General features: G+C 43.6%; 1 protein-coding gene across 2 annotated transcripts; it reads right to left on the reverse strand.

The window, feature by feature from the left end:
• Positions 1-365: 365 nt before the first annotated feature.
• LOC105901717 (phosphatidylinositol 4-phosphate 5-kinase type-1 alpha-like) lies at positions 366-20222 on the reverse strand. Of its 2 annotated transcripts, none has more exons than XM_012829210.3 (16): positions 19991-20222; positions 15469-15503; positions 13535-13624; positions 10508-10638; positions 9767-9884; positions 9320-9472; positions 8506-8805; positions 7951-8171; positions 7145-7228; positions 6770-6818; positions 6559-6643; positions 6104-6280; positions 5808-5943; positions 5606-5668; positions 5304-5391; positions 366-5157 (listed from the first exon to the last, which is right to left on the reverse strand). In XM_012829210.3, exons 1-16 carry the CDS (start codon positions 20034-20036, stop codon positions 5155-5157), a joined length of 1779 nt encoding a protein of 592 aa, XP_012684664.1. In that variant the 5' UTR covers positions 20037-20222; the 3' UTR covers positions 366-5154. The 2 variants fall into 2 exon arrangements, with proteins under 2 accessions (XP_012684664.1, XP_031431497.1); XM_031575637.1 differs by lacking the exon at positions 19991-20222 and adding an exon at positions 17361-19966.
• Positions 20223-20278: the final 56 nt, after the last annotated feature.

Genomic DNA, 20278 nt, shown 5'->3' on the forward strand with positions numbered 1-20278 from the left:
TGGCGATCGTAGTTGAGTAGGCGGCACTGCTCGAAGTTGTCCACTGTTTAACGCTGTTTCGCTGTTCTTTTTGCCCGTCAGCTACCTATTGTAGTCACGTGACTGAAAACTATGAATTGCACGTGTTCTCGCTTAGATGTACTCTGGGAAATGACGTTCATGTTGTTTTCATCTGACTACACGAAACGGTGATGGCCTGTTTACATATTTCTTAATCCAACTGCTGCATTCAGTAAAACTAAGCTCTACTGCAGATTTTTTTTGTAGGCTACATCATTATTATCATATCATATATTTCTATCATTACTGTAGGACAAGGTTGGCTCTCAAACATCCGTACACCAACTCAGGTAGGGGCAAACATAAAACGTTTAGAAAATATTTTTATTTAAAATCAGACATTGAGGGGAAAAAAGCACTACCATCACCACATCACTGAAAACATGGCGATACAGAGGCAGCGAACACAGCGCAAGAAAAAAAGGCATCCGTGAGTGCTTATATACATATACACATCTTAAATAGGCCCAGTAAAAATATAGTCGTTGAAGCATTTACGGCGTTCAGGTCTACTGCCCTGGAACTGTGAGACATTCAAAAGTATAAAGTATAAAATGCAAGAGAGTAGGAGAGTAAATCACTTATTTGTAATGGGTAATACCGACCATAACACATTTCAAAACACTTGGTAATATAAAAGATAAAGTTGAACAATCCTTCCCTGCCCACCCCTCGTCTATTATGCAATAGGCCTACATACTACTTAAGATTCAGAAATTATTTTCTGCCAGAGTACATGATCCATACAATCATCTACGGTACATATATCATTCTTATATACCTACAAGGTAAAAAAAAAAAAAAAAGTCAATAAATACAATTCTTGAACAAGAACTGGCAAAAAAGTTCATATTGCAATAATTAATTTGATCTGTAGTGTGTCTTGCCAGCATGCAACCCCTCTTGTTTGTGCTGGGGATAAGATGTGTCTGGTTGCCACTGTTTGTGCTTGAGTAATTCTTCTTGACAAAGAACATTCACATTACAATGTGCAACGTTGGAGTCTTGACATTTTTGAATGGGTCACTTTATACAAGGAGGCCAAGTCTTCTAGTGGGTGGGTTCAACTTGCACATTTGTACATTTTAACTGATCAGAGACCGTCCTCTCACCTGGATGCCATGACTTTGCTTACACATTCAGCCCTTCATTGATAAGGCTGCATACTGTCGGAGTAGGCTCTGGCAATAATAACAGATTGAATATTACTTTTCTACACAATATGAATTGTCTTGGGGGAAAAACAGTCTTGGGGTGGATCTTGCAGATCCTATAATATTCAGGATCATTACTTCATACAAATGGTTAGACAGGCTGAGTACTACAAAAGACCACAGCCTCAGGTGAAATCTGTTTGTATGTTCTGGACCCAGTATGGGGCAGTGTGTTCACTTTGGTGGCCGACTCTCCACAATCAAACACAAGGCTATGTACGAGCTTTGGTGAAATACACGGTAAAAGACACATGCAGAACTTGGGTGTGCATTTGTGTAATGGCAGTCAGCTGCGGAATGCCTGAGAAACACTGATTATCAAGAGGCAGAAGAATGATCCTGACCACAAGATGGGGGAACAAGCACCAGGTAACAACAAGAGAACTTAGTCTGCTGCTAACAGCAACGATCTGGGTGGAACTAGTTGGGAGGGAGAGGTTGATGCCACACTGAGGGATTGTGGTCAGGGGGCAACAGCATGAGGCACATGTGACCATCAAACTTGATCACCGGCATTTTTTTCCGGCATTGCTCATCCAGAACATGGAAGCCTTGGAGAAAAAACATGGTCGCATTGCAGCAGTTCAACGTGTGTTTGTGTGCACCTGCGTGCACACGCACATTCAGTGGCCACACTTGTAATGTGGACCAAAACAACGAACAGGAAATTAAACCACTGAAATGACATGAACTATTATTTAAAAACAAGGAAATAAACAACAAACAAAAACTTCCCTTGGACTAAAAACTATACCTTCAGGTGAGCTCTTTGCAAGAAGATGGTATGCAGCGCAACAACCAATAATCCAACCTTTTGGGCCTGCAATCCGATTTAGAGATTAGGATTCTGTGGACTATAGTCTCCACATTCTCCAATTTTTCTTTGTTGCCCCTGTAGTCTTAAACAGAGGTTGTGGAGTGATGTGTATGAGAACCCCATTTTGAGAGAGCAGGACTGGTTTATCTAGGTCTTTGGTGGGTGGTTCATGGACAGAAATGTCCACTGTACAAGTCCAGGCCTCCTTAAATGTTCAGTCAGTCAGTCAATGCTGTTACTTTCTGCATGCTCCATTCCTCAGTATCGACCCTTTTTGGCGAAGTTTCCTTCAGTGGATGAATCAGCACCGCAAACTCTTCTCCAACTAACTAGGCCAGACCCTATATCCACTTTAAAAAAAAAAAAGAATCAGGAACATACAGCGAAAAGCTCTGAGGCCATGGTTTGGAGTTGGCTGGCTACATCCAGAACGCTCAACACACCAGTCCAGGTAGGAAATGAGCAAAAAAAAAGACAAACAAATTAAATAAAAAAGGAAGCCAAACAATTGGATAGGTGAGATTTTGATCTATGTTGTTCGTCACCAACCCGGTCAGATCTGGCACGTGGAAAGAGTATATGCAGGGAATGTAAACTTTCGCCAAGTCTTAAAGTCTTGGCAAAACACTAGGTTTTATGGGTGAGACCAGACAGAGTTTACAGCCTGACAGCACTACAAGGCCCCTCTTAAGATGGGTGAAGCAAAACATTGTAAAAAAAAAAAAAAAAAAAAGGACAGCGTGAATTAGTTTCCAAATGATGAAAAAAAAAAAAAGTCTAACGTTTCAAATGACAAACATTTACCCCGGTCCATACCTTCATAAACTGACAGGTTTAATACTTTGGACTATAAAATGAGTATCATTCAGAATGAACACAGGGCATGTTCTGTGTTAGGGGAACCTCACTGGAGGCAAGAGATAAATAAATGGCTTGGGTGAGGGCAGGACGATGATGTCCCCTCTATGACAGCTTCTGGCCAGCTGCAAGTGCATGGCCATCTCATAGAAGACAACCATGACAGAACAAACAGGTGAGTTTAGAATCAGCCTTGATAGTGCTCTACGAAACAAAAGAAAACAAAAATGAATGGCAGGACACAAAAGCGACCCAATGCTGGAGCGAGCAAGCGAGCAAGCAAGCAATGCTGGACACAAAGCAGTCCATCATCTGGGCACATGGCAGGCTTGGAAACCTCACATGCACATCCTAATCTATTAACCCTCAGCACTACTACTTGAAACTATAACATAAAGAAAGCAATATTCATCTGTGTAGCACGGTCACACTTGGTCCTTCAGACAGTGACCCCCTCATTTCTGTAACCAGCAGAAATGGTGAGTGTTCGCACAGTGTCATTTAAAACAGGTGTGATCATATTTATGTGTAAGGAAGACCTAGCAGCCATTAGGTAGGCTTTGATTCTGAGAGAGGAGACACTGTCTTGTATAGCATTGACTGATGCTTGTAACCCAGCAGTGTGAGTTAAAGCTTGATGGTAAGAGGCAAACAGATCAGCTTGACATGAAATGTGTGTATTAAAAACATGAATCTCTTCCCTTCATAAGAGCACACCCCAGCAGAGCCGGTTAGCGGATTGGTCCATTAGGAAGCTGGGGTTACTCGTCATTGGAAGAGAAACAAAAAGGGAGGTGGGCTTGTTAGACTGACAGGCAAACAGTAGTTAAGACCGTCAACAAGTAAAGGAACAACATACACTTAAAAACACAATCATGCTTAAACAAGCAACAGTGCTAACAGAGTTTAGGAAACGCAAACAAAAAGGCACAGGGACAAGCAAGACAACAGTGGTTTCATATTCAGGCAGCTCAAAGTCTCATATCCAACATGGTGTCTTTGTATAACCTTTTTTATGCCAACTGTGTATCGTAAGGAACCAACATGTTTATACGAACTGCAAAAGCATTTGGGCCCATCAGTGAACTAGGGATAACAAAAGCAGACGTCACCCCGAGAAGGTGAAGACGGAAAATCTGTCCTTCCGTCGATCAAGGTGAGAGGGCTCCCTAACGTTGTTTACTCTTCAGATACATACAGAGGGCACAGAGTTTGAACGAGGGCACATGGGACTTCACCCCCATTCAAAGGAGGGCTTCTCTCAGGTCAGCAGACTTAGGAAGCTCAGTTCCAACCAACAACCCTCCCACCCCTCCCACCCCGCACTGCTAAGTGATGGTCTAGCATAGACTTAACTTTAACTTTAAAAACTCTTCTACTCAGTGTTGGATGACAAATGCACGCCCAGACCAAAGAAAATGTCACAAGACACTTGAAAAAAGAATCATACTATCATAGGGTAAGGCTATGATAATATAATACTTTTGTTAGGTTTAAATAAAACAGCTACTCTGTAGTCACTCCATCTTCTAATAGTTGGAAGGGAACAGCATGGTGGCTAGTGGGTGGGAGGTTCAGTTACACCGGAGAGCAGGGCATCCAATTCCAGTTAAAAGCAGCTTCGGCTGTCCTCAAACAGTCATGGCCGCCAGGCCTACCTGCACGCCTGGACCAGTGCTCACCAACACAGCCCAGCACTACTGGTCAGACCTGTGCACAGGCCAGTTGAACTAGGATTAACGTGGACGTCTCAGTCCAGTGATGCAGGTTGGGAGTTGGAGTTTTAGCAGCAAAGCCTCTGTGAGCTGAGGAGAGCCTACAGACTCCCACACATACACTCTCTCTTGTGTGTGTGTGTGTGTGTGTGTGTGCGCGTGTGTACAGACACACACACACACAAATCCACCCACACCCACTCTCTTCTCCATCTCGCTCTGTTCCCCCCACCCCTATCTTTCTCAATTTTTAAACCAGGTGTGTTTATCCCTTGTTGTGTGCAGCCTGCAGAGCCTTCCTGAACTCCCACCCCCACACACACACACACACACACACACACACTCAGAAAGATAGGGGGAGGGTTCATCCGGTTGAATGCGCGGCTGTTGTTCTCCTCCTTTCTTTCTTTCCTTCCTTCCTTCTTTCGTTCTCTTTCTGTTCCCCCCTTTCCTTGCATCAAGTGTTCTGAAGACTCACACTTTTTTTTTTTTACTGCAGAAAATAAATGAGAGACAGACATGTATAATAAGATTATGCATTTTTCAGTATGGCAATAATTAACTGCTTTGCACACTTCAAACATTTATTTAAGAATAGATTATGGTAGGAAATGTATGGTGAGTGTAGGCTTGACTTACAAAACAAATATTGGTCTCAGGGATTATGTCTTTGAGTGAAATGGCATCGTCATCGTCTGCTTGTTCATCTAAACCTTCAGCCCCGGCACTGGCGGGAAAATAAGAAGACCGTCATTACTTTCTGCTCATACATCGATGTTACTTCTCTTTGCCCACAATGAACTGGGGGTAACAAAAACAGATCTCATCCGAGAAGATGAAGACTGCACTTCTCTGTCCATGCAATTATTTTACATTTCAAGTCATATATTGATATCATTTGCGCATTGGTGTGTGTAATGTGTAAAAGTGTCCAATCTCACCTGTGGGAGATAGTGTGCTCTGGTTCTGTACTCGCAGATTTGTGCACTTCTACCCCTACTGACCTACAGACACACATACATGATATTTCACAACAAACCCTACGACACAAAAGAACTACAAAAATGGCTGGCACTCACTCCCTCAACCAAAAGAGCACAATAACATAATGTTACAATAAACGATGGATGCTGCAGGGATTACCTGAGTGGGGGAGAGCTGGAGGTGAGGCCTGTGCTGCCGAGGGATGAGGTGGATAGATTTGTCTCCATAAACTCATTGGAGTCACCAGCCTGAGGAGGGGTCCTTGGGAGAATGTCAGGTCTGCCCTGTTGCATGCCTGAAGAAAAAGAAAAGAAAAAAAAGTTCATGTTTAGGGCTGAGAAAAATGATTGTTGCTTTGATGCATCGCAATGCTGATATATATATATATATTCACAGGTCAGTGAAAATATATACACCAAGCATTTGACATCTCTCTCCAGGGCCCCACCACTCACCGCTGTCTCCCTCCATGTCTGAGTGGCTGAAGTGAGGCCTGTACACCAGTCTGGCGTCCACCACAGAGTGTCCGCCCGCCGCATTGGACGTGGACGCAGGTGCTCCCGTTGCCATGGGTAACCTCCGGACGACGCTCTGACAGCCCCCTCGACTCTTCTTGGAGGGGGACGGCTTCACTGTAAGGGGATAGGCATTGGCATATTATGGGATGGGATGTGAGGCAAGGTGATGAGTTCACAGATCTTAAAGTAGTTTCATTTCTTGTCTAATGGTTGACTACATGAATTCAGTTGGAGTAAATCTCAGAAGAAGCGTTCCTCCATATAAAAGACAGTAATGTTAAATAAAAACGGATGGTCTTTAATTGGGAATCAGCTTCCCTCCAATTGATCTAACCATATACACATTAGTACACCTCAAATAAACAGGAAAGCTGTCCGAGGATGACACTTACATGGTATCTTCCTGAAGACCGTGTTGCACATGAATCTCTGAAAGCGTTCAGCATAGAAGCCAGGCCTGTGCACCGAGACGGTGTCCTGCAGGAGAGACAACCAGAGAAAACACAGACATTAGCCTTTATGCCACATTCCTATTGCGGCGCAATGTGTCAAGGCCTGCGATCACAAAAGTGAAAGATCGGATCAAACAACTGGACTACATACCCCATCATGCACCAGAGCTTTCCAAGAATGCTCAATCTTCTTGATGAACCTGTGGAGTGAAAGACAGACGCATGGCTTATGATAAGTGACCATCTAGGCCTGTGCTTTTTAAAATGACAAACCGGAAAGTCAAGCCAAGCCGTTGCTTGAGGACAAGAGGACATGGTGATCTGATAAATAAACCTTTTTCTTTCCTCAAATAAAGCTGAAGCCCAGTGCCACCACCAGCCCATTTCCTCCCTATGCATAGTAGCAGACCCCAGCCACCCCCACCCACACACCCACACACACCCACACACACCCACACACACCCACACACACCCACACCCACCCACACACATCCCCACACACATCCCCACACACACCCCCACACACCTGTAGGACTGAAGAATGTCAATGATGCCCATGAAGATGAGTAGCCTCTCTCCTCTGGAGTTCCGGGCCGGAATGCCACCCATGCTGTGGATTAAACAAAACATTTAAATTACTAAACACATAAAGACAACAACAAAAGATATAAACAAATTAAAGACAAAGGGGAGTGGAAATGAGAACCGGGCTACAAGACAGAGAAGGCAAATGGACAAACAAATGAGTTTCTAAACATAAGTCACACCCAGCACACGGTCTGTTGCCTCCAACTGTCAGTCAGCCACAGGGAACAAAGCACCTCTAGACAACAGTCAGCGGAGAGAAGGAATGTGATCCTATAAAAAGACGCAGACAGAAAAGGAGGGAGAGGCAACACCAACACAGAAATACGATCAAAGAAAGATGCAGGAGATCTACTGTTTCTATGCTCCCAGCCTTTGGAATAGTCTGCCAGAAGACCTAAGAATGGCTGAAACGGTGGAAACCTTTAAACAGTGAACTTAAGACATGCTCTTTAATCTCGCCTATCATTCTCTGTAATATTTATCTGTTCTCAGTCTGTAATGGGTCTGCTGTACATGTCTATGTACGTGCTTTGTAATATGTTTGCACTTACATGATAAGGTTTTTTCATCCCTCTGAAAAATCAGTGTCAAATACCAGCGTTTGTAACACACCCCCCCCCCCCCATTTCCTTCTGTGAAGCGCATTGTGTTACCTCCTGGTATGAAATGCCCCGTATAAATAAAGTCTGATTTGATTTCTGAGTGTAGAGAGAGCAGATGAGAGAAGTGGAGATTGTTGCTTACTAGTCCTCGCTGTCCATGGCTCCCTTGCCCCGAGCCTCCCCCTGTATGGACTCCATGGCGGTGCAGTAGAGGGACTTCTGGAACTGTGGCCGCTTCTGGTCGGGCGTGATGGGGCCCTCTCCGGCCGCGCTGTAGTCCCCGAGGCGCTCTCGAAGCGCCACGTCCACGTTATGGATGCCCACCAGCATGCTGTAGTCCATGATCTTAAAACTCTGCAGTAGCTGGAGATGGAACAGTAATGCGGGTTAAAACGGCAGCAGGTGATTCGTGATTGGCCTACTTGAATTAAACTTTCACTAGATGCTTTGACAAAGAAAACCATACAGTTCGGATCTAGTTCATAACTGATTTATCTCTAAGATGGGGTGGGCATGCGCACGCACGCACACACACACACTCTTTCTGAATAGTTTCTGCAAGTGCCATTAAGGTTGTTGGGTACCACAACATGAATATGCATGCACACAGTCTGTACCAAGCCTGCCGTTTGGACAGTCAAGCGTTCTCTCTCTCTCTCACACACACACACACACACACACACACACATAGACTCACCAAACAATCCCTCTGAATTGTTTTGCTGAGGGCGTTGTAGTTGTCGTTCTCCATCTGTAGGCCTTCAGGCATGTCCTGCATGAAGTCCAGGTCCTTGTAGGTGGGCACCTTCTTATCACGCTCCTTGGCCGAGGCACGCCGCTTGTAGGTCGAGCCCTTCATGTCAAACTTGAGGTGCATGGGGATGGCGCGGGGCAGCAGGTTGTTCATCACCACAATGCGGATGTTCTTGCCCCCCGCCTGCACGCAGTACAGGCCGTAGAACTTTGGCAGCAGCGTGCGCTTGTTCTGATTCAGGTTCTGCGGGGCGGGGTCAGTGAAGGGGGAGAGGTGCAGGTGTGAAGGAGGAGTGGGTTACAGGGTTGGGTGTTCTCAAACACAACAGAAGTGGACAGATCATGAAATTTAGCTTGGTTCCTGGGTTAGTTAATGACCCAATAATGCTTCTGGGTTGCCAGTATTCAAAAAGCCCAGAACCTCTGTGCCGCATTCAAATGCGTTGACATTGTGCTGATGCCTGGACAGGCCTATGGCCATGCCACTCTAAACCTCTTATCCCAAAACAGGCTGAAAAAGCCGGCAGACAAGAGATTTAGAGTAATCGGCTTGTCGTGGGAACCAGGGCCAGCAAATTGTCCCCCTCTGTGCACAAGCACACACACAAAAACAAAAAAGAAGTCTATACACACACATCCATGCTAGTTATGTATTACATCTGCTCAGCATGCAGAACGCGAAAATAAAAGCTTAATTGGTTCCCATTCCCCACAAGAATGAGATTTTCATATCGACACACACACACAAACACACTCACCATGAAGTATCCGGGTAACAGCTTCTGCAGAAATTCAGCTTCTTTGTGCTGCACTGTTTTGATGATGAACTCGTCGTCACTGGAGACGTAGAAGATTGAGCCACTCGCTCCCGGATTTGACAGCTCTATCAGCGCATCATTACAGAGAGAATACTACACAGACAGACAGACAGACACAGACACTTTGTTAATACCACACTAGTTTACCTTTATCATAGTTTTTTCATCATCAATCATAAACATCCACACAGGGGTAGAATCTGTACTTTGCGTGTCAATCTACAACACATTTGTGTAACGTATTACCTTTACAGTCAACAAAATCTTTAAGTGTCAGAGATACTTCCTCATGAAGAACATGACCCTAGTTATATGGGTACTAGTGTAGACAGAGAGAGGGGGGACAAGGGTGTGTGTGTGTGTGTGTACTATGTTAGAAACACTGACCAAGTAGTCATCGGGTCGAATGCCGAAGAGTTCTCTGAAGTAGCGGAAGGCAATTGGAGCATAAGTCTTAAACCTGAAGTCACTGTAGTGGTGAGCTGGAGTCAGGTTACTCCCCTCACTGAGAGAGAGAGAGAGAGAGAGAGAGAGAGAGAGAGAGAGAGAGAGAGAGAGAGAGAGAGAGAGAAGAATTTTCATAAAGCCTTCACTTTATCAAAATAACACAGTGGGTGGCAAGCCAAAAACACACTGTACAGAATGTTTGGATGGAGCACATGGAAATGATTATTGGCCTCAAAGGGTGTGTGTGCATGCCTCATGGAATGTTAATATATGCTGACTGAGGCCTGTAGACTCGCAGGCGCAAACAAAAATAAACCTGGACAGAGAGTAAACACTGAGGTATGGAGACAGCCAGGGACGAGAGCACATTACACATCCATTTTCAACACACACACGCACGCACGCACGCACGCACAGAAAAGCCAGCTCAGTCCCTCACAGTTTACCCAAGCCATGAATCCGCTTCCTCATCCAATGCAGTCATTAACTTGGAAAGAGGATGAACATCCTGTTTGACTTTTTTTCTTAGGCTTTGTTATCAAAATTGTCCCGCATAATTCCTGTTTTTGCATACACATATTTGATTTCCCCAAAACCCATCTGCTGCATACACATCAGTGTCCTTCCTTACACATAATGTACGCACACGCACACACGAAAACGAAAATAACCTGAACTCACCCTGGGAAGAAGATACTCTCTACGACAACAAAGTCCTGCATGAGCACATCTCTTTCGGCCTTCTGGCTCAGGCTGCCCACGGTGTACGTGATGCCCAGCTGGATTGCCCCCTTCAGTGCTGAGGAGGTAGTCTACACACGCACAGAGAGAGAGACACACAGAGAGAGAGAGAGAGAGAGAGACACTTTATAATTAAGTAATAATGACTATAGGGCAGGCAAACTGATAATATTCAGTCCATGTATAATAAAATGATTAGATTCGCTTTATGGAAGGGAAGGAACCACAAAAGCCTCCAAAGCAAAGATAAGGCAGGCACAGGCTGACCCACGCAGCATGGCACAGAGAATTAAACCACTCCCCACTCTATACAATATATATATATATATATATATATACAGTGTTTCCCCTACCGTTATATTAGGGGGGCGCCCCGCCCCCCCAACGGCACCCCCCGCCCCCCCTGGAAGGTCAAGTTAATTTTGTTCAATTTTATTTTCTATAAAGCGCCAAATCACAACGGAAGTAATTTAAGGTTACCTTTCCTATAGAACAGGTCTATAGCTTGTTCTTTTATTAAACAAAATAAATAGCCTTATGTTATTTATCTTATTTACACGACGGCATGTAATTTCTGTCTCTACATGGTCGCGCTGTTACAATTCTCTGCTCTCTGTATCGCGCACGGTGCGCGGCGCGGCGTGGCGTGGCCACCGACACAAACGCTTAAAGGAATCATGGTGTTCATGTGTTTTTTTTAATGACAGCAGTCAATATAACAACTAAACATCGGAACATGTCTTTTTATGACAATTATCCACAAAGTGTGCAGCTTTTGTCGCTGCAGTGGTGTATCTTTCTGGGCTTCTGGAAGAACATTTCTTTAAGATATTTGCGGCCTAAAATTCCTGATTTCGCAGGAGCTTTTCCAAAAAGTTTCGATGAAAGTTTTTATTTTAAGGTTTTTGTTGCAATGAAATTGGCGAAACAAGTGAAAGTTGCGATAAAAAGTTATGAATTGTCCTCTTTGTAATTATAATTGAGTTATTTGTTGAAAAATAATTGATTATTAAACAAACATTAATTCATCAAGAACAAAAGGATTAAGAACTCGTAATAACCTCACCAATATGCCAAACAAAAGATTACCAGGACTACAAAAATGTAGCAAAATAGGCTTTACTTATCCACAACGAAGTGCACATGTTGGCATTACAAAAGGACCAGTACGACTGAATAAAATGTTATGAATGTCTCAGCCTTCATATGATGATGAAAAAAAAAAAAAAAAAAAAACAGCCTGTCACTACGATCTGTCTCGTCATCTGACGTCCTGCCTGTGTTTCTGCCGTTCTCATTGCTTATCAATCTGTTTTGCTATCCTTGTTTATTTATTTTATCCGTATAGGTGTTGATGTTCAATTTCATATATTAATTTAAAGTCGTCCAATTTCAAGTCATCCATTCTTCAACACTAGCTGCTACCTTGTCTTCAAACAGAAAGTAACGTTAAATCTCCATGGCAACAGCTCTTGAGGGGTTTGGCAAATAATCGGATTTATTGCTTCCTTCATTATTCACAGCAAAATAAATAATTTTCGTTACATTTCATAGATTTATTACCAGACTCTATGTAAAAAAGGGCCACGCACAACTCACGGAAAAAGATGAAAAATGGAAGCCAGATCTATTTCTGAATTTTCGGTGCGGACATTCTGTACGTACGTTCTGTTTCCACGTCTGTTGTAGCCACTCTCATTGGGCCTCATTGTCGACCCTACCTAGGAAAAGATCTCTGCCGGATTCATGAACGCCTGGATATTAGTTTATTAAAGCTTAAAAGTGTCCGTAGCTGTGCAGTGATTCTTAAGCCCAATTCTGTCCGCTGGTGGGAGCGTGCTCACTTGTGTGTGCGCGCGCACGTGTCTGTGTGTGTGTTTGTGCGCATCGCGGCGGAACTCTGCCATGCGCGATACAGAGAGCAGAGAATTGTAAACGCGCGACCATGTAGAGACAGAAATTACATGCCGTCGTGTAAATAAGATAAATAACATAAGGCTATTTATTTTGTTTAATAAAAGAACAAGCTATAGACCTGTTCTATAGGAAAGGTAACCTTAAATTACTTCCGTTGTGATCTGGCGCTTTATAGAAAATAAAATTGAACAAAATGAACTTGACCTTTCAGGGGGGGCGGGGGGTGCCGTTGGGGGGGCGGGGCGCCCCCCTAATATAACGGTAGGGGAAACACTGATATAATAGGTTGAACAAATACCAACATGTTGAAATTGCTTGACACACTCTGCATTTACAACTGCAACTCATAGCAGACATCTAATCCCATTAGATCCATTACAGGGATTCAGTTTCTGGGAAGCCGGTTACTGACCGATGTCAAAGTTGGACTAGGTGGAGTTCTCAATTACACGCTTCATGCCTGCAGCAAAAGCAAACACATCTTCTGCCTCTACAAGCTTTGAAAACTATCTATAACGAGTCAATCAAGAATGAATATCTGAATATAGTATATTAACAGAGGTGACAGACAATGTTGTGTCTGATACTAGCATATTGCCATCACAAAGAGGAAAAGAAGGTCCCTGAAAAATAAGGGAAACGGCACACAAGCTGAATATCTAGTGCATCCCATGTTTTTTTTTTCTCCCCTCTACCAGAAGATTTGTTTAATGGAATGGTTAATGAAATGCAACAATGTGTATGCAACTGGGCCCTGCAAAATGTACAAATAGCCTATACTCAGGTGGTTTGTTTGTTTTTTTTGCTCCTTTGTGTTCTTTTTTTGTTTTATGTTTGTCTTCGCCCTATGTAAAGCGTCTTTGAGTACCTAGAAAAGCGCTATATAAAATTAAAGTATTATTGTTATTACAACTGCGGTCATAAACGTATTGGTCCGCACTGCATTGGGCCCTATCACTGGGCACCCAATAAACCAACTCTGCCCACACTGCCCCTTGATTGCTCCCTCTCTCGCTCACAGTGACACGTGACACGTGACCTCCTGCTGACCTTTTTGTAGGTGGTCTCTCCAGTGGGGTCGACCCCCCTGTGTCCGATAGTCTTCTTCATGCTCTGGGAGGTGCCTGAGGAGCCCGGAGCCTGGGAAGACAGAGGGAAGAACATAAAAGGAGGAGGAGGAGAGTGAGTGAGTGAGCAACATATACCCCCTTTCCACAAAGGCAGTTCCAGGGCTGGTTCGGAGCCGGTGCACCACCTCTTTGCTGGTCTAGAACCAAGAACTGGTTACTTCAGGGGCTGGGGGCAGGATTATCATGACTGACAAATCCAACCAGACCAACAACTAAAACTTTGTGACTTCCGTTAAAAAAAAAAGCAAAACAGATCTGTTCAGCGAGCTGTTAAGAATGTAACATTGATTGCTAGCTGGCTAACTAGCTAGCTGTAGGTCAGCTAACATTACTCAAGCATGCATAGCTACTATTATACATTACCAGTATGACATAATCCCAGGAGGGTAACCAAATCTTTGGCTATAAATACTCCCACTGTTATTTCCACCTCCAAGGTTTTCCATGGGGTTTGTTTGTTAGTTTGTCTGTCTGTAAGGAGGTTTACAAAAAAACTACTGGTTTGATTTCCATGAAAGGTGTAGCATGGGCCAAGGAATAACCCATTACATTTTGGAGCTGATCCAACTCCATACATTTAGTTTCACTTTCGCTAACATTGCAAGATGTGCCATTTGGCTTTGGCGGAGGTCTGTGCTCTCCATTGTCAAGTTGGAGCTGAGACAATTTTGTTTTTAGTTTCCCCATGTACAACATGCGTGTAGTCCGTAGTGCAGTAAGCAAACTTGGAAAATCATAGAATCATCTTCACCTCTCTCTCACACACAGTGTCTGATTTCCATTCACAAACACAGACACACACAGACACACACAGACACAGACACACTAACACACAGAACTTTCCATCCACACCTCACCCTAACCCACAGGGGACAAATCGTTGAGGTTGGGTATGTTGTCTTTACTGGGTCAACATTTGCCTAGCAATGGATCATTCTTTGTGATGTTTAGACAACACAAACACATACACACAGGTCAGTATTCATCTCTCACACACACACACACACACACACACAGGTGCCAGTGGCCGTTGTGCTTGAGCGCACTGTAAACGTGAAGTACTGAAGCATCCTCAGGGTGAACAACCATACTGTGATTAACCATAAGCACAGAATACAAACACAACATTTACTTCCACTTTTCCTTCTCTGCTACAAACTACAAACAGCTGCTTGTTTCATCTAGGGACCCCACTCAAGTCCAGACAGATGTTATTTGAAGCTCAAACTGCACTGTCAAAAGAAAAATGTAGAGTAAAAAGGCAGCCCACAGACACCCTTAACACCCATAGGGCCAATGATTTTCCGCGAGAAAACGGACGGAATTCGCGGAATGAACACTTTGAAACGGAATTGCACCTTTGAAACGGAAACATAATTTTGTTCATACAAATCGCCCAAATTCCCCTGTATTTTGGGCTGCAAGGCTATATTTCTTTCAAATAAACACAACGATTGCAACGATGAACAAACATTAATTAAAGAACAAAACCACTGAGAAAATGTCACGTCTGCCCTGAACTCCGCTCCGGCCACGCCCCCTTTTCAACCGTTGACCCACACACCTCCGCTAAAGTCACATTCAGTCACATTCACGCGCTCGTCTTCCCAATCGCATTTAAAACAAAAAATGTTTAGTCTTCTGTTCTGTTGATGGCTGGCAAACAACAATCTAAGAAGGGCACATTTTATTCACTCATTTTAAGCCATCAATCTACCTCAGGGTGAACAAAATGAGCTGAAACGGAAAAAAAACGGAATTCACCAAATGTGAAACGGAAAATGCATTTTTTTGAAACGGAAAATCATTGGCCCTACACCCAGTCCATACTTCAGGAGGTGCGCTCTGACTTACCTCTGGTGAGGCCAACTTCCGGGATCCACTGGCCCCTAGAGACAGAGAGAGAAAGAGATATTGATTTATATAATATTTAAAACAAATTATACACTAGCCCAATCAGCAAATGGTGCTCAACCTTAAGATAATTTCTGTCAGTAACACACGTAATGTTATCAATACAGGCCGCTATACACTTACATGCCATCCAAGACAGGCTACATGCCACTTACTTCTTGGTGGTAAACACACAAACACACCTTCAAAAAGGTAGCCCACTTAAAACAGACAGATGGGTATAGGAAGAGCCATCATGCACAGAAGAATGCAAAGCTCCACAACACAATATCAACAGGACAAGCAAAGGAGCTCTGATGATCAGCGCTCATATGATCAGAGACCATAGCATGTGTGTGCATGTGTGTCAGAGAGAAAGAGTGAGGGACAGAGACTGGACTCTTTCTACCCTAGACACAGCAGGCAGACAGCTTTAATTAAGTGCATGCCATCTACAGACACAGAGACAGACACAAGCACCCACACACACACACACACACACACACACACACACAAATAGCAGCCCTCTTTCTTGGCACGTAGGCTTGCTGATTGTGATTCAGATGGCAAACTCCAGCTGCAGTCAGTGGAGGCTACAGCGAGCAAGGGAATGACATGTCTGCAGGTACCCTAACAAGCAAAGGCCAGTCTCACTGCCTCAAACCTGCATCCCTACAACATGGTCTACAATCACAAGCAGACCAAAGGGTGTGTGTGCATGTGCGTGTGGTTATTGCGCATGATCATCATGAACACACTCCAGTCTCAATAGGAAAGGGTTTAAAGTCTGAACTTGTGATGTGTGTGTGTGTGTGTGTGTGTGTGTGTGTGTGTAGTGTACATTCATGGATACGCACCGAAATTACTTTGGGCTAATATTACAACAGAGTAGCCCTGCGTGTGAACCGCGGGTGTGGTGAGACAGAACTAAGTATCGAGACAACAACACGACAGATGTCGAGATGTGCGCAAACCCATACTGACCCCCTTCTCCTCGCTTTTCCAAACACACACACATCCAAAAAAAGCCATAATTGTTACCAAGCCTGTCCATAAGAAGTTTTAGTCATGCACATGGTCTAAACAGAGAGAAAGACTGCAAGATTGATAGTTAACCAGGAAGACAAGATAAACTTGCATGCAGGCAGGAATCCTGCTGAGTATGTCTGATTAAAAAAAAATTAAACAGAAAAAAAACCACACTATTTGAATTTGCAGTTCACAACAAACATAAGGGGAAATCTGACAAAATAAAGCATCCCTGGTAGCTAAAAAAGGCAGGCAAGCATGCACACACACACACACACCAGCCGGGCGGGCAAGAGATTTCAGCTTACTCATGTGCCGCCTACCCGCCAAGCTCCCCCTTTCTGCCTGCGTAACCCATGGCAACGGCTATTTTCGCAGGGGAGATGAGTCGGGAGGGCACAGACGAGCACTTGGCTCAGGCAGTGCTGGAGCCCTGTAGCTCAGGTGGGCGGCTGGGGGCAAAGTTAACTCGAGGACAACAACCAGCCTTGCGAAAGGAGTCATCATGCAGCTGGATCAACCGTGACATAACCCATCTACTCTATACCAGGGAGAATCGCTGCACTGAATAGGTTCCAGTCAATGCAGATGTCGTGGAGTTGAGTGGAGTAAGCCCTTGTGTCCTGCAGTTCACCACATAACCCAACTGCTTGCTTACTTACTAGTACTTTATTTGGCAAAAGATTTGAGCCGGGTATGTCAAATCAGCACTCACTGCATCATTGAACTGAACTGTAGAACACTGGGTTCTAGATGTGTATTCATCGCTGAAATAATAACATGGGTCTACCACAGCACACAGCACAGTAGGACCATGCATGTACCTCTGAGAGAGGCCTGGGAGGCCAGCATCCTCCAGAATGGAGTCCTTGGGTCTGGGAAGGAAGAGCGTGGCGCAACACAAGGGGCAACGTCAGGCATAAAAACGCATTGAATCCGACTAGCAAACCTCTCTGCAGCAGTGGCTAGGGGACCTCAGAGCCCTGATGCGCCCTCAATAACATTGAGAACAGGCATCGACAATGATTTCATTTTCTTCAACATAGTTCAGTTATTCAAAAAAAGACCAAAGTAATTATTAAATTCAGCCTTGGAGTTAGCACCACACAGCACCTCACCTTTGACTTCAAATGTGATGAGGTATAAGCATGCCTCTTGCATATTCCTGGATCAAACTGCCCACATAAACAATCTCATCTGCCCATATGCCCCGATAAAAACTACTCTACACTAATGTGTACACAAACACAAAACACAAATATTCAAACACGCTTATTTGTTTTGATTGCTGGAAACAACAGTCTTACAATCTTATTTAGTACACCCTGTCTATGTGCATGAAAGCGATACTGGGTCATCTCCACACTTTTCCATCAGGGAGATGAGAAGTGTGATGCTTCTCGCCCCATTTCAGCATTTATATATAGAAACAGATTACATCTGGTGTCGTCTGTGTGTTTGAGCACGTGTGGAGGAGGCAGATAGTGTAAAGACAAGACTGAGAGAGCTGCAGCTACTGATGATGAGCAAATGCTAGTGATGACCAAGCACTGAAACATCCAAAGTTTACTAAGCATATGTTAGAGATGGGTATGACTAACGGAAAAATTGGGCTGGCGTGTGTGTATTTGTTAATGTGTCTCCACCAAGTTGGGGTTGCCAAAAAACACCCTGCCGAGTTATTTTTACAGGGCATCCACAGCAACTGTAGCCAGTCACTCCTAGCTACAGGGAGTGTCCTGATGAGCCATAACTTCCCATTTAACCAGCTAATGTCTAGTGTGCTTTTAAAAAGACCTCCCAATTCACAGATGTTACCATTGTTAGACTGAGGTCATTTCTAGCCAATGCTTGCTCTTTGGAAATGATGAGACCCAGAACCAAAACAAGCCCTGAATGGTCCTCACAAATAGCCACACATGTCAGCCAGCGAGACAGATGACAGGCAATATACATGGCAAAAATATTACACTGGTTGTTCAGGAACAAATTGTGCAGAAAATGCATAACAAAGAGCACTTTTGCTTGGCTTGCAAGGTAATTTGGCAAATCTGAATCCAGCTGATATAATCTTCGTGACTAGGGTCATGAGCTTTGAGAAAGAATGCAATGGGAGTCAGCAGTTAGATCGCTCATCTAAGTAGATTCAAACATACATTAACTGTTGTCGCAACGTGCTTGAGAAAACACTTCACAAAAATTCAACATCATTGCCAGATGGCTGTTGTATTTGTTATACAAGACAAAGGACAGAAGCTGTATGTTCCTAAACAGTGTTGATACCAACGGTTGACAACGCGGCTGTTAAATGTACATAACACCGAAAAGAAGCTTGCAACTGTTAACTGAAACAAAACCATTCTGCCTCAACCTGATTTAAAATATCTAGCTAGACCACAGACAGACCCACAAGCTCTCCGACTAACTAGAACCAACGTCTAACAGCTAATTAGAACCGACAGTCATGAATAGCTAGAGTGGTGTTGGCTGACTTGTAATTTCACAGTTCACAGTTGTAATACGTAACGTCAGCTAGAGCTAAATTTGATTTAATGTGTAATCAATGGGCAAATGGCTGGGCATATCTCTAACATTTACTAACGTTAACTTGAATAGCATAACTAACCCAGCTAGCGTCACTTGCGCCAATATCGCATCTCTGGCACATCGAACCAATGCCAAGTCAGCCAACAAGAACATTCCATTGTGAACCTTATAGGTAAACGTGAATATGTAATCTTATAGCTGCGAATTGTTGGGCTAAGAAGTCATTTCCAAAAACTTGTTATGTTTATAAGACTGCCTAACTTACCTACGCTAACGTTAAATTAGCTATTAAAGCCGTCTCGAAGTTAAGTTGGCTTAGCTAGCTTAGTTACTATTTAAACACAGAGACATTTAACAGCATATCTTAAATATGACGAAGTACACAATGGAAATTAGCTGACCACTTGACCAACGTCAGCTAAAAAAAAAAAATGCACACGACATGGCTTGCTAAGTTAAGAAACTAGCTAGCAAGCTAACGTTAAGCATGTTAACAGCACTAAACCATAACATTAGCCAAGATAACTTGTAACATACTATTGCCTATTTATACTCTGGTGAGTCTGGAACGTTATAAACAGCTAGTAACCAACACATAAATGAGTATTAAGTAGTTTAAACAACACCCAGATGTCGCTATGTTACCCGGACACTTTAACATTTCCAATTGTAAGAACGACAAGCTAGCTAGCTAAATGATGTGCTAACCATTTAAACGCAAAGGTTTGCTAGCTAGCATATTAAAGTTTACTAGCAAAACCAACACATAGCCCTGTACACACCAAGTATTGTTCTTTAAAAAGTTGTACTTATTCATTGTGTAACGTTAAAGTGCTAAGTTACATCTTATGTTCGTGCTGTATTGTAGCTCTACATATTGATGTAACCCTTTTGTTCGTTTAGTTACCTGTAGGAGCAGTCGAGCCCGAGTCAGCTGCACCGGCTGTCGCCATTTTGCTTTGACTTGGCCTCCCACTCTGTAGACTAAGCTTTTCCCTAGCGCAGATCCCGCTCGCCGACAATAATAATAGGCTCCAACAGCCAGTTCCATTTAACCCTTCCCTCACTGAACGTTGAGTGTTTGCAAACTACTAGCCTGTCACGTGCTTGTAAAATACATCTGAGACCAAAGACACATTGCTTATGAACACAGAATATTCTTCAACTTCAACTGTGAATAGACTATTCTGAATTT

The sequence above is a fragment of the Clupea harengus genome, chromosome 11 (assembly GCF_900700415.2).
Source record: "Clupea harengus chromosome 11, Ch_v2.0.2, whole genome shotgun sequence".
NCBI lineage: Eukaryota > Metazoa > Chordata > Actinopteri > Clupeiformes > Clupeidae > Clupea > Clupea harengus.

What these genes read in the sequence shown, in the direction of transcription:
- LOC105901717 (XM_031575637.1), bottom strand. Translation starts at nt 17,457, where the DNA reads ATGCCTGACGTTGCCCCTTGTGTTGCGCCACGCTCTTCCTTCCCAGAC. An exon ending in GAGAGACCACCTACAAAAAG is followed by an intron (nt 10,639 to 13,534) that starts GTCAGCAGGAGG and finishes GTGCGTGTGTAG; the next exon opens with ACTACCTCCTCAGCACTGAA. An exon ending in GAGAGTATCTTCTTCCCAGG is followed by an intron (nt 9,885 to 10,507) that starts GTGAGTTCAGGT and finishes TCTCTCTCTCAG; the next exon opens with TGAGGGGAGTAACCTGACTC.